We start from the raw sequence: 15,749 nt of genomic DNA, 5'->3' as shown, positions 1-15,749 counted from the left end.
TTCTCTTCTTTTTGTCAGCATATCCACTTGACCTCACTTGAGTGTACCATGTCTATTGGGAGAATATCCATTAAGTGTGCTTTCAAATTCTCAATTGCTTAGTATGTGGATAATAGTCTAATCTGACCGTCCTTCTTTATCTGTGTAAGAGGCATATTTCAAGATAGTTGTACTGTTAATATAAATTTAAATTGCCCTTTTAATTCAATAGGTAAATCAAATCATGTGTTTTGCACTGCACAGGTTAGGTCAATGCAAGAGAAATTAAGAGGAAAATGTAAAAAGGCTTTGCAGAATGCACTCTACGACTTCTTGTGGATTTAGGCAGAGTTGTTGATGAACCAAGCTATGATGCATCTCAATAGGATGCTTTCTAAGATGCAACTATGGACGTTGGTAAGAGTCGTTGGAGACATGTCCAGCTTCCTTAGACTTCCGAGCCAATAGAGGTGTTTGCTTGGTTTCTTGAATCATAGCTTCAATGTGGTAGGTCCAGATAAATTGTTGGTGATATTTACACCTGACAACTTAAAGCTCTCGACCATCTTGACTTTGGCACCATTGATGATGACTGGGACGTGTACACCACCTCGCTTCCTGAAGTCAATAACAAGCTCCTTTGTATTGAGGGAGAAGATGCCTTGATACCGTGTTACTAAGCTCTCTATCTTTTTCCTTTTCTCGTAGCGTCATATGCAAAGTAGTAAATGGAATTACAGCAGAATTTGGCCACACAGATGTGAGCACATAAGGAGTACAGTAAGGGGCTGAGAACACATCTGTATGAGGCACTTATATTGAGAATTATTGTTTAGGATATTTTGACTGATTGCGGTCTATGGGTCAGGAAGTCGAAGATTCAGTTGCAGAATGGGGTGCAGACTCCTAATTCCAGGAATTTTTAGGTAATTTTGGTTGGGATTATGGTTTTGAATCTGTCCCATGCTGCTTGATTATAATTCACCAAAGCACATATACACAGAGTGAAGCTCCTATGACTTATATGTGAATACAGCACTTATGAAGGTGATGGAAAAATTATCAAGTAGCACATTTTCAAAGGTATTGGAATATACTTAAAGTGAATTCTTGCAGAGGAAAAAGCAAAATTGTGGGATTCATTAAATAGATTTTACGAAATGTTGGCGTAGGTGTAACGGGTAAACGGGTGATTGAAATGGCGTGGTACACAAGTGGCACAAGTCATGTGGTATATTAATGACCTTGATATCCACGTTAGAAATAATTAGAAATGTATTACATTTATTTTTCTTAATATTGACAAAGTCTCCTATTTTTGTTTATATTATTATAGGAGGTGGCAGAATGGATTTGATTGACCAAGATGGACACAGCCCTTTACACTGGGCTGCCCTTGGAGGAAATGCAGATGTATGTCAGATCCTGATTCAGAATCAGATCAACCCTAATGTGCAAGATTTTGCTGGGAGAACCCCTTTGCAGTGTGCTGCATATGGAGGCTACATCAACTGTATAGCGGTGCTCATGGAAAACAAAGCTGATCCCAATATACAAGACAAAGAGGTATCGTACTAAAGAGGGTCCTTAAGAAAATACCATTTGAACGAAAGAATAACGCAATTATATCAAATAGCCTCTTAACCCTGAGGATTAAGGTACATAGATAGGTAAAGTTTAGAGGGATATGAGCCAAACGCAGGCAGGTTGGATTAGCATAGATGGGGCATCTTGATCAGCATGGGTAAGTTGGGCTAAAGGGCCTGTTCCTGTGCTGTAAGACTCTAATTTGTGTTGATTTATTTACATATATTTTGATTTTGTCAGCTTTTCTTTAAGGTCTTAATGGGATGTGAACCTTCTGAATCGTGGATAACCGGTAGATGGTAGGCTAGGGTCCTCAATTGGATTATTTTTTATAGGGATGTCCATTTTCTGTTATAGCTTCTCCATTGGGATTTTGGCAGTTTGAGTCTAACCTGAGAATGGAATAATTGACAAGTTACAATTGTGGCTGCAGTTTCACTTCCTATTGCAGGGCAACATAGACCGAAGGAGGTCATGGTGAGGTCTCAAAATGGGGTGAAAGTTAAATATTTTTTCAATAAATGAAAGATAAACCAAGCTGAACTATGTTGCTCTGCAACAGCCAACAGCCAACAAGTTAATTCAAATTATAATTCCAATTGTCATTTGAAGTAAAATTGCTTTGTAAATGTAATTCAAATATTGAACATTACATTAACATACACTGTATTAACATACGTTGTTTTTCTGTTGAAAGATTAACAATTAAATTGATGTAATCTGCAATCATTACCAAAGTGAACACTGACTTTTTCTCGCTTGAGATAAATAGGCATAACCTGACTATGTTTGTCTAGGATATCGTAAAGGTATTTTTTTTTCCTGTCTCTTCTGCCTGATTTATGATCTGTCTCTCGCTGTCAAGAAATCCATTACACCAGATCTCCAATTATCTCCTTTACCAATTTTCAATTGTAAACTAGCATTGGAAATATCATCTTAAAAATGGAAAGGAATGAAATTATGTGATTATTTCATATTTTAGAGTACACCCAATTATCACCTCATTATTGCTAAGAATACATCATATCTGTATAAAGTAGGCAATAAGCACTGTTAGGCAGAAAACGTGAAATTTAAAACATGCAGCAGCTTATTAACGAACGAAATATTAAACTTGTACATTGGCATGTGTTATAATGGAAAGAAAGATTATTGATGACTTTTCCTCAATACAGGAAGATAAATACACCTTATGGAATGAAATTTCAAGTGATTTTCCTGACATTTTGTTAAAAATGGATTCAGAAAGATATATTTTTAAAGAAATGGATTAATGAAGTATAAAAAATTGCCATGGCATGAGGAGACACCAAAGAATAGTTTTAACTGGATTGATCTGACATGGAGCCAGTGGAGACTTGGAGTGCATGGGCACCTTTTATGCTTATGATTCTATGCTTGTGTTTTCAGTATGGTTGGAAAATAGGAAGAGGGTCAGATGCATTAATATTTCATCGTTTTTTTTTTGTCAAAATCATCAAAAGTGATTTAAAACAAAAGCATAGCATTGAAATTTTTTTTAAGGAATGCTGTTCAATCAATGTATTTAATTATTTATCTCTGTGATCTCAATTCCCTCAATGCCCAGTTTGCAGCTATTGCTTGTAGGTAAACCTATTTCAGCTCTGGCAATGAGGTAGTTTGGAAGTTGGGGCCAACACCCTAGCATGTGGATCATTCAGTAGTCAGATAACAGAAGGGAAGAATCTGTTCTTGAGTACGGTGGAACGTGCCATCATGTTTTTGTATATTTTTCCCAACGGGAGAGGGGAGAAGAGGGAGTGACTCAGCTGAAAAAGACCCTTGATTATGTTGGCAGCATTCCTGAGGCAACGTGAAGTGTTGATCGAGTCACTTGTGCGGAGGCCAGTCTGTGTGATGGACTGGGCTATATCCACAACCCTCTGAATTTTCTTGCAGTCTTTGGCATCAAACTGTGATAAATCCATATAGAATGCTTCTTACAGTGCATCTTTAGAAGTTGGCAGGACTTGTTGGAAACATGCACAACTTCCTTTGCCCTCTGAGCAAGGAGAGGTCTTGGTGTGCTTTCTTGGCCATAGGTTCAATGTGGTCGAGTGAGTGGTTCATAAGTTAGTGAGGTTTCATTTGATAACAGATCAGAATACCACTTCCAAATTGAGGTAATAAGATGAATATTCCTTTCTAAGTTTCTTAGAAATTACACATGAGAGAAAAAGGTACACTTGATTGGCATAGCTTTTGTGCATTCACACTTACAGGGCTGTGGAACTTTGCATTAGTATTGGAATAACAACAGAGACGGTGAGTTGTAATTCGGGTTATCAACATCAGCAAGGATTATTTGATTGCCCTCAAGTGCAGGAATATGTAAGTGAGAGGAAGGGCCTCTTTGCCTCTTTTTGCCAGTTCATGCCATGTGATTTTCAGAAATCCTTCAAAGTACCTGAGACATTTTTAAAAATGCATTGATACGTATTCATCTCCAATACTTCTTTACCACTGTTTTTCATTCTTCAGCTCAAAGCGGTGCCTATGTTGCATAAATAACATGCAACGTTTGTCCTTAATTTCAGGGACGAACGGCGCTACATTGGTCTTGCAACAATGGTTATCTGGATGCCGTTAAGCTTTTGTTGGGCTATAATGCATTTCCTAATCACATGGAGACAAATGAAGAAAGGTAATATGTTAGCATTTCTTTTGAGAGGACTAGAATATAAAAAACAAGGATGTGATGCTGAGGCTTTATAAGGCACTGGTCAGACCGCATTTAGAGTATTGTGAGCAGTTTTGGGCCCCATATCTGAGGAGGGATGTGCCCGCATTGGAGAGAATGGTAGATTATACTCGATGGGCTGAATGGCCTAATTCTTCTCCAATGATTTATGGATTTATAATATCCGAAATATCTTGACATTCTTGCTCCCTGTTTACTTAATGATTCTATCATTTTTAAAGTAACCAAAATCTCATTGATTCCTAGTTTATTGCACTTTTGGAGAGTTAGACAAATTCTCATATCACATTATGTTTCATTATTACGTCACTTTCTGTTAATTCATAACAAATGTGTAAATCCACATAATGATTGCAGGATAAATGCGTCCTACATCTGTTGGTTGGCAAAGTAATCTGTGAAACGACTTTGAAGTATTTTTAATCTATTTTAAGGTGTACATTATCACAACATAAAACTATTCCTAAGTTTGTTACTTTAGAGAATTTTAATTTAGAGAATCCATTTACACAAAACATAATGTCACAAGGTCTAATAGGGGTATATTACAGTCAGATATTAAAATGTCTCATTTGGGAGCTGAGTAAGACTTTGTAGAACCAGAAGCTTGTGTCAATGATAAAAGGGGTCAAGAGCACAACTGGTGTTCGTATTGGGATGATCAATTGGTATTCACAGCTCATTGGGTTTGTGCAAGTGACAGCCTGGGCTCAATTTAAATTGAGCTGCAGGCCGTGTCTTTGGCCATGTCTTTACCTTGAGCTGCCCATTTCACATAGAAAACTGGCATGTATTGATTTTCTACTTCTTTGGTTTTGTTCTAGTTTTTAGTTACCACGCTTAGTGGAATCAATCAATGTACCTGATCTTTCAAACTGCCTGAAAAATTCACAATTCTCTCATTAACCGTATCCTTTGGCATGTTTTGGAAGCTGCCAATATTAGCACTGTCTCTTAAAGCAGGATATCAAAGTCATGTTTACACCTACACCATCAACAACAACTAAGCCTTTAAGCATCTGTAAGTAGCACTGCCTGCCAGTCCACATGGCTGGTTTGACTACGTAATTATCCGCTGCCTCTTTCTTAATTAATGTAGGTAGCAGGAGGAGAGAAGATGGCAGGTTTTTATGTGAGCAGAATAAAACACATTAAATTAGATTATGATAAAGTATTTGTTGAATTAAAACCTTTATCGTTAATGCATTTTATTTATTGTGCATTTCATAGATTAATACTGTATATCTAACATCTGCTACATATCAGCAGCTGGGTGTGTTACTCCTTAATAGCGGGGAACAGTGCCTGGGATTGGAGACCACTGTCCCATAATCAGAATGAAGCTTTCAAAGCCCCGACTTTCACTGTGCCTATAATCTGTTTGGTAACTACCTGCATGAGAATTGCACATGGCAGTTAAGGATAAGGGATAGAAATTCAGTGTTAGTCCATGGGCTAAATTTGTGATATAGGAGCAAGTGCACATACTCTTTTGCTTCTGAAATTCAGCTGCGTTAACTTCAAGTTTCGTGCAGGCAATGGAAGACAAATTTCTTCTCTCTAATACAGTATTTGAGGCTTTGCTGACTCTCATAATTTTGGGGCCTGCAGTACTAAACCCATATACAATGGAAGTTTTGATTGTCTGAAGTAGGTGATTTATATGGCAACTATCGTTTGATGGTTGATATTTTAGTGTGGTTTTCCATCAGTTAGATTTTTCTTCATAAATTGATTTGGTTTGCCTGGTTATCAGCCAGTTTTGCACTTTATTTTATTCCTGCCAGCAAATTTTTCTTGCATATGATTGCTGGAGTAATTTAAATTGCATCATTCAGAGTGCTATGGATGATAAGTCCATTGGATGTTCGAAATGATCTGCATGATTTAGATGAGGAAGAGGTTCATGAAAAAACACTGGACCCTTTTCTTTATGTGTTTGTCATGGAATCATGGTACAAAGGAAGACCATTCTGCCATTTGAGACCTGCTGGCTTGTGTAGTGTAATCATTTTTACCCTGGTCTCCTGCTCTGTCGTTGTAAAATAATTTCCCCATAAATGCTATGCTAAATACTTTTCGGATTCACTACCTAATTCTGTTTCTACTATACCCAAAGTCAGTGAGTACCAATTCGTCACCACTCTTTGTATAACTAAAAAGTATTTGCTTGCAATTAATTTAACCATCACCTTGAATTTGTGTCTCAAGTCCTTGAGCCATCTGCTAAAAGGAACAGCCTCTCATTGTTCACTCCATCTAAGCCTGTCATGATTTATCTGATCTACTCTCAACCTCCTTTACTCCAAGGCGAACAAAGCCAGGTTTGTTGAAATCTTAAGGTCATTAGTGATAGGAGTAGAATGAGGCCATTCGGCCCATCAAGTCTACTCTGCATTCAATCATGGCTCTCTCCTAACCTAACCCCATTCTCCTGCCTTCTCCTCATAACCTCTGACACTCGTACTAATCAAGAATCTATCTATCTCTGCCTTAACAATATTCACTGAAGGCCTCCTTAGCCCTCTAGCGGCCTCCATAGTATTCCTCATCTCCTTCCTAAAAGAACGTCTGTTAATTCTGAGGCTTTGACCTAGACTCTCCCACTAGTGGAAACATCCTCTCCAAATCCATTCTATCCAAGCCTTTCACTATTCTGTATGTTTCAGTGAGGTCTGCCCTCATTTTTCCAAAATTCCAGCGAGTACAGGGCCAGTGCAGATAATGCTTGTATTCTCAAACTAATCAGTGCCTGCATTGGTGGAAAGTGAAGAAAATCATGCGGATGCAAGCCTCTGCATCACATACTGCTGATTCCATTGTAGAACGTCCGAATATTAGAGAAATATCTCAATCAAGAAGTCTGGGCATTTTTTTTTGTCTCACACTTGATTTCCTTACCCATAGAAATAATGCAAAGTTACAGCACAATGAAAGTTTGTAATGATACTTAAGTAAGTGTGATGGGCTCCCCTTTATTATGTTTTTTTTGGAGATACAGCTGTGGAAATAATCCCTTCGAGTCCATGCTTACAAGAGTTCACGCATACACGAATTCTATCTTAAACGCTAAGGATAATTTACAGAAGCCAATTACCCTCCAATACCTGCATGTCTTTGGAATGTGTGAGGAAACCGGAGCACCCAGACCAAACCCATATAGTCACAGGGAGAACGTATGAACTCCATACAGACGGCACCCATAGTCAGGATCCAGCATGAGTGTCTGATGCTGTAAGACAGCAACTCTACTGATGTGTCATTGTGCTGCCCTGTTAGGCTGTGGGCCGAGCATCAAAAATGTGTCTAGAAATAGGATTTCGTGACCCAAGTCACCAAACTACATGTAATTTTCACATATTGTGTAATTTTTTTTATATAAATCACCCCTGAAACTCGATATGAAGAAGACTTGCACATTTTTATTAAATTTGAGAAAAACCGGAAAAATTTCGGGAATTTTTTAGTCCAATCAAAGCACATTTAACATTGAGTTGTCTGCCAGTTGGCCAATCACGCGCTTTGTTTCAGGCTAGCACACAAAATGGCTGAGGGGGCTTCACAGATGCCTGTTTTACTGGAAATTCCGATGTGTTGTTCTGTGGAATAAATGTCGTGGAAACTTGCAGCAGGTAATTGTATTTAGTGGGAAAAGCATTAAAAAGGCTGAAGAAAGTGCTGCGAAGTGGATTAAAGTGCAAGAAAGCCTTCAACGTCCCTGCTGATGTGCTGGAACACAAAGAAGGCCCCATGAATCAACTCTAACTGAAAGGTAAGACTAAAGTCTGAATTTATGAAAATCTATCTGTATGGACTTTAATTAATTTAATTGCACCCGTTTATAATGTGAATAAATTCATTCATTCCTTATTCATTCATTCACTCACTCACTCACTTATTCATTCATTCATTCATTCATTCATTCATTCATTCATTCATTCATTCATTCATTCATTCATTCATTCATTCATTCATTCATTCATTCATTCATTCATGAAATTGAGGGCCTAAACTATAACACAGTCAATTAAACATTGTCACTAATGCCAGCTTGTAGTAGAGTAATAAGTCTTTAACAGCTAATCTCGGAGCTGCCTGCGAAAACTTTCCGGGAAAAAGTGCACCGATCGCGGGGAGGTACTCGCGGTAAAGTGAAGCCGCGGTCTCAATTAATAAGCGGCCGATTCGCGATCGCGGAGCCGCGGATCATCTCCGCGGGCGGGGGGGGATGGGTGGGGGGAGGCTGTACATAGTCTGTAGCGGTCGTTTTCAAACCCCGATAACGGGAGAAAAACGGTGGGATATCGATCGCTATTTACCGCGAGTACCTAGGTCCCGCGATCGGAGCACTTTTTCCCGGTAAGTTTTCGCAGGCAGCTCCGAGATTAGCTGTTAAAGACTTATTACTCTACTACAAGCTGGCATTAGTGAAAATGTTTAATTGACTGTGTTATAGTTTAGGCCCTCAATTTCATGAATGAATGAATGAATGAATGAATGAATGAATGAATGAATGAATGAATGAATGAATGAATGAATGAATAAGGAATGAATGAATTAATGAATTTATTCACATTATAAACGGATGCAATTAAATTAATTAAAGTCCATACAGATAGATTTTCATAAATTCAGACTTTAGTCTTACCTTTTAGTTAGAGTTGATTCATGGGGGCCTTCTTTGTGTTCCAGCGCATCAGCAGGGACTTTGAAGGCTTTCTTGCACTTTAATCCACCGCAGCACTTTCTTCAGCCTTTTTAATGCTTTTCCCACTAAATACAATTACCTGCTGCAAGCTTCCACGACATCTATTCCACAGAACAATAAATCGGAATCTCCAGTAAAACAGGCATCTGTGAAGCCCCCTCAGCCATTTTGCGTGCTAGCCTGAAACAAAGCGCGTGATTGGCCAACTGACAGACAACTCAATGCTAAACGTGCTTTGATTGGACTAAAAAATACCCGTCATTTTTCCTGTTTTTCTCTAATTTAATAAAAATGTGCAAGTCTTCTTCATATCAAGTTTCAGGGGTGATTTATATAAATATTTTTACACAATATGTGAAAATTTCATGTAGTTTGGTGACTTGGGTCACGAAACTGCAGAATAAAGCAACTCGGCCCACAGCCTATGTAATGAATGTGGTACTCATTTTTGAAGAAATGAGTACCATATTTACAAACCTTTTACTTCAATATCAGCAAACATAGATTGTGCTTATAGTGGCTACATTAATCAACAAACTCTCCTGGGGCGGCACAGTGGCGTAGCCATGGAGCTACTGCCATACAGCGCCAGAGACCCGAGTTTGATCCTGCCTACACGTGCTGTTCGTAAGGCGTATGTACATTCTCACTATGACCGTGTGGGTTTTCTCCAGTGCTCCAGTTTCCTCCCACACTCCAAAGATGCACGGGTTTCTAGGTTAATTAGCTTCTGTAAAATTGTAAATTGTCCCTAGTGTGTAGGTTAGAGTTAGTGTACAGGGTGATCGCTCGTCAGCGTGGACTCGATGGGCCGAAGGGCCTTAGCTTGCTATTGTGCATTGAATACAGGGTGGGTTTAACCCCAAATAGATTCACCATCTGTAGAAGTACAACAACAAAATGACTACAATAGAATTTGGAGCAAAACAATACAGATTCTGGAAATTTGAAAACAAAACCTGAAAATGATGGAAGCACTCAGCAGGTCAATAAGATTGAAGGTACAATAAGATTTGCAGGTAGAGAAATCAGTAGTGTATTAAATCAATGACTCTTGCAGAACCAGGAAAGTGAGAAAACAAGATTTTATATTACAGCCAAGAAAGCACACCAACACCACAACTTCCTCAGAAGTCTAAGGAAGTTTGGCATGTCTCCAACGTCTCTTACCAATCTCGACAGAACCATTTCAGAAATCATCCTGTGACGTGCTTCACAACTCGTTTTGGCAACATCTCTGCTCAAGATGGCAAGCAATTGCAGAGTTTTGAATGTAGTCCAGTCCGTCACACAGACACTTCACGCTGCCTCTGGAGAGCAGCCAGCATAATCCAGGACCATTTACACCATAATCATTCTCTTTCCTCCGCTCTCCCGCTGGGCAGATGATACAAAAGCTTGAAAGAATATATCACCAGATTGAGGAACAGATTCTTCCCCACTTTTTCAGTCTCTGAACAGAATTCTCATAAGCTAGAAGTTCGAGGAAAGCACTTCAAATAACGGAGCAGTGGTTACAATCTCAGTAAATGCTCAGAGTAATTCAGTTCAGAGGAGTTCAGTTTCTATTTGAAGAACATTAATTAGTCCTGACAGTAGGTCTGGAAAATAAACAACCTCAACCAGCACTGCGGGTGGCATTTGCTAGAAGAGCCTGCACTCACTTATCTGGCTACATAAAACATTTTAAAGTTTGATAAAAGTTTGCTGTAATTTTAAGGAAGTATATTGCAAGCCCAAATTAACAAACTTTGTTGTACATTTCTTATTTGGTGTTTCAGGTTCACTCCACTTGACTATGCCTTGCTTGGAGAACATCAAGAGGTAATCCAGTATATGATGGAACATGGAGCACTGTCTATTGCTGCAATTCAGGACATTGCTGCTTCCAAAGTCCAGGCTGTTTATAAAGGTTACATGGTTCGTAAGGCTTTCCAGGAAAGAAAGAATCTTCTCATGAAACATGAACAACTTCGAAAAGATGCTGCCAAGTAAGTATTAGGTCTCAAGAATTACAAAATCAAATTCATGCTGTCAGTATTTAAAAATGTACTAGATTCTGGAGAGCTAGTATGGGTGTTGTGGGCCGAAGGGACTGGTTTCCAGAGGGCTAGTATGGACATTGTGGGCCAAATGGATTCTTGGACTCACTCACGGCTGGTGGACACAGTTCACTCACGGCTGGTGGACTCACAATTCACTCACTCATGGCTGGTGGACTCACAGTTCACTCACTCACGGCTGGTGGACTCACAGTTCACTCACTCACGGCTGGTGGACTCACAGTTCACTCATAACGGCTGGTGGACTCACAGTTCACTCACTCACGGCTGGTGGACTCACAGTTCACTCACTCACGGCTGGTGGACTCACAGTTCACTCACTCACAGCTGGTGGACTCACAGTTCACTCACACGGCTGTTGGACTCGCAGTTCACTCACTCACGACTGGTGGACTCACAGTTCGCTCATTCATGGCTTGTGGACTCAGTTTGCTCATTCACGGCTTATGGACTCTCAGTTCACTCACTCACGGCTTGTGGACACAGTTCGCTCACTCACGGCCTGTGGACTCACAGTTCGCTCACTCACGGCTTGTGGACTCACAGTTCAGTCACTCACAGCTTGTGGACCTCTGGACTGCAGCGCGACTTCCGGACTCCAGTGCGGCTTCCAGACTCCAGCGCGACTTCCGGACTCAACGCGACTTCCGGACTTAGCACGGCTTGTGGACTCACAGTTCAGTCACTCACGGCTTGTGGACTCACAGTTCAGTCACTCATGGCTTGTGGACTCACAGTTCACTCACTAACGACGTGGACTCACAGTTCACTCACTAACGACGTGGACTCACAGTTCAGTCACTCACGGCTTGTGGACTTACAGTTCTGGACTCAACTCTCATTCACGGCTTCTGAGCTGACTGACTCACACCCGGCCTCCAGGGCTTTATTCTCCTCACCCCCGGAAGGGATGTTACCTTCATGGTGACTGACAGGCGAGAAGACCAATCTGCTGATCTCACGATTTTTTAAACCTTCATAACTTTTCTAATTCCACCGATCGGAATAAAACGGTGCACTTGGAGCAGAGGAGAATGGTGAATGTGGCGAAAAAATCCTAGCGATATAGGGTACTGTTTTTGTGCAAATTTAAAAACAATGCAGATAATAATAATAATAATAATAAATACTTTATTAATCCCCTTTTCTGGGGAATTTCAGATGTCCTTGCAGCACACTAATAAAAATACAACATAAAAGAAGAAGTTTAACATTAAAAAATAAAAACATGAGAGTTTTAGTAATAGTATAGATATAGATAGACATATATCAGCACAAGGAAGCAAAGGTGGAAATACATGGAGGTATATTAGCATCATGAATTAGTTTAATGGACTAACATTCAGAGTTCTCACCAATTGATCCAAGGACATGAGTTTGAATCCCACTCTAGCAGCTGAATTATTTAAAGACAAGTAGTTATATAAATGTGGAATTTAAAGATCAAGTTCACGTTTATTGTCACTTAACCATTTAAGGTACAGTGAAATTTGAGTTACCATACAGCCATTCTAAGTGAAAAGCAACAATACACAATTCAGCCGCATAAAATAAAATTGAACGTAAACATCCACCACAATGGAATCCACATTCCTAACTGTGATGGAAGGCAATTACGTTCAGTCATCTTCCTCCTTTGTTCACCCATGGTCAGGGCCTTTGAACCCTCTGCACTTGCCGCTACCGATGGTCCGATGTTCAAGCCCTCTAGTCAGGATGATCGAAACTCCGGCGTCGGGATGGATCGGAACACTCTGCGGCATGGAGCTCCTGAGTCGGCTTTTCTTACCGGAGACCGCAGCTCCCGATGTTAAAGTCCGCGCCGCGCCCGCGGCTTGAAGATCCGGGCCGGTCTCCAGGAAAGGTCGCACCACTCCACGTTGTAGGCCGCAGGGGGGAACGGAGTTGCGACACGGAGAAAAATCTCATCTCCATCGAGGTAAGTGACTGAAAAAGGTTTCCCGGATTTCCCACCCTCCACATAAAACAAACCAAGAAACACTAAATCATACTTTTAAAACATCCTTAAAATAATAAAAACAGAGAGGGGGCTGACAGACTGTTGGCGAGGCAGCCACTGCGGTGGCGCCCCCAATGGAGCTTGTCACAGTAATGGTAGACATGGAATGACTGGATTGTTGTAAAAGAGAAATCTAGTTTACTAATGTGCTTCAGAGACAACAATCTTCCATTTTAACAATCTGATCTACATGTGGCTTATCAGAGAAGTCAATAAATATTTTTAATCATTCAAATAACCAACAATATATTTTTTAATATTGGGCAGCAGAGATACTGATTGCTCTCATTTTTGCTAAAATTGTGATAGCCGCAGCTATCTAGAACCCCCCACGTCATCTGCATAAATTTGAGGCAGAAGGCATTTGCGTTTCAATGGTGCCAAGTACCTGTCCAATGGTTGTTAATGCCTGCATCATTCATCTATCGTCTCAATCATCTGCTTTATTTTTTCACCAGAGTCTGATCTCAACAGTGGGTCATGGCTTGGGGTTTTCAATGTGTTTCTCAAGGAGTCGGCTAATTTAGGCCTTTGTCTCGTCTGTTTCCACATCATCCACTCTCTCCCCTTCTAATATTGGCTGTCTTATTTCCTGATTGCTACGTGGTCATGGTCTGAAGGTCATGGTCTGAAGAAGGGAATGACCTGAAACTCCCGCCTATCCATCCCCTCTACAATTGCTGCCTGACTCGTGGAGTTACTCCGGCACTTTGTGTTTTAATCAATATTCCTGCATCTGAAATTCCTTGTGTCTCTAATGGTCATGTCTTATTTGTTCTGTCCCAACACTGAACAAATGTATTCCCTTGCATGTACACATGAAGGAGCCAATTATCCTCTTATAGAAATGGTGATCCGTTTCTAAACCATTAACTTGGTTGCCAGCTGTGACTATGCAGTTGTTGTTTCTCATAGAGTGATCTTACCATATGCAGCTGCACCATGTAATCTTAAAAAACAATTAGTCCAGTAGAAGTCATCTAGATGTCTAGATGGTATCTTTGCTTCCATCGGTAATTCCTATATTAACAATATTCCATCTGAAAGTGTCTCTATATTCCCTACCAGGTCACCTGGTGTCACTAAACAGGTAAAGCAAAGGAAGGCTCTTTGGTGGCACAGGCTTGAGAAGCCAGGTGACCTACTCCTGCTCCTGTTTTTTTGTGTTGACTAATCAGATTGACAAATTATTTTTGAGGCATGAAACTGCAAATAATATTAAATGGAAAGAATGCACATTTAACTCTCTACAGAGGCAAAATTAAAAGTGGAACTCTACAAAAAAATCACTTTTTAAAAATCTCAACATCCAGGCCATTTTCTGTGTTATATTACAGTACAAATATCTTTCCTAGTATGTGTAATGTTTAAAATTTGTAATTCTCTCAAAATTTCTCAGGATGGAAAATACTAGAGGGCATAACTTTAAGGTGATTGGGGCAAAGTTTAAGTGAGATCTGTGGACAACATTTTTACATGGAGGCTGTTGTGTGCATGGAAAGCACTGCTAGGGTTGGTGGTTAAGGCAGATATGACAGTGGCATTTAAGAGGCTTTTGGGAAAGCATGCGGATGTGCAGGGAATGAAGAGATATGGATTATTTGCCTGTAGATAAGAAATGGTCTTGGCATCATGTTAGGCACAGACATTGTAGGCTGATGGACCCGTTCTTGGGCTCATAAGGTCATAAGGAAAAGGTGTAGAATTAGGCCATTCCTCCCATCAAGTGTATTCCGTCATACAATCAATAGAGAGATCTATTTCTCCATCCTAATCCCATTCTCCTCCTTCTCCCCATAACCTCTGACACCCATACTAATCAAGAATTTATCGATCTCTGCCTTAAAATCTCTGTTTTATGTTCTATGTTTTTTTTTGTGCTACAATATCTTAGGGTTGTTTCATACTAATCCTAATGCCATTAAATTGTGCTTGAATGGTTGTTTCTAAAATTCTAAAATGTTTTATTTATATTCAGATGGAAAACGCATAAAGATTTTTAGTTTTTAAGTCAGAAGCAACAAAGGTTTGAAAGCGTGCACACCAGTGCTCCATGCTCCTTGAAATCAAAAACAAGCTTTCTGATACATTAACATATACATACAGAATATCATGTAGGTGCCCATTAGCTGCCACCCGTAGCCTAGTTGATTGTGGACCATCCGAACACATTGATGCAGAAATGTGTCAGAATTCATTTGACACATATTGTCCGGCAAACCTACTCAGACCCACCCACACTGTCCCAATTAGGCCAGAAGGGTCCCGACCAGAAAAATCACCCATTCCTTCTCTCCATACATGCTGCCTGTCCTGCTGAGTTATTCCAGCTTTTTGTGTTTATCTTCAGTTTAAATCAGCATCTGCAGTTCCTTCCTACACATTGAGTCTGCCTGATTGATGGATATTATTACAGGTACACAACCTTTTATCTGACAGCCTTGGGACCAGACACTTCTCGGATTTCGGAATTTTTCGGATTTCGGAATGGAAGATTTTTAGCGTAGATTAGGTAGTTGGCGCCGGTTGGAGCTCCGACCCCGGCGAACTCTACCCCTGGCTGCGCGGCGCTCCAAATCCTGCGCGGCCCGCGGTCGGACGCCCGCAGCCCCAGCTCCGCGATGTTGGGAGTCGGCGGCCACAGCGCTGGGATACCAGCGGGGAGTG

The 15,749-nt window shown here is 40.3% G+C and overlaps 1 protein-coding gene across 3 annotated transcripts in view; it reads left to right on the top strand.

Annotated features, from left to right (window-relative positions):
* Positions 1–15,749, top strand: part of invs (inversin) — a 182,774-nt gene that overhangs the window by 120,039 nt on the left and 46,986 nt on the right. For all 3 annotated transcript variants that reach the window (XM_033043058.1, XM_033043051.1, XM_033043043.1), the window contains exons 11-13: positions 1,316–1,545; positions 4,128–4,234; positions 10,781–10,990. In XM_033043058.1, the coding sequence (XP_032898949.1) occupies positions 1,316–1,545; positions 4,128–4,234; positions 10,781–10,990 (547 nt within the window). The remainder of the gene's footprint in view (positions 1–1,315; positions 1,546–4,127; positions 4,235–10,780; positions 10,991–15,749) is intronic.

This window comes from Amblyraja radiata, chromosome 2 (genome assembly GCF_010909765.2).
Source record: "Amblyraja radiata isolate CabotCenter1 chromosome 2, sAmbRad1.1.pri, whole genome shotgun sequence".
Classification (NCBI taxonomy): domain Eukaryota; kingdom Metazoa; phylum Chordata; class Chondrichthyes; order Rajiformes; family Rajidae; genus Amblyraja; species Amblyraja radiata.
This window is presented reverse-complemented; position numbering and strand designations above follow the sequence as displayed.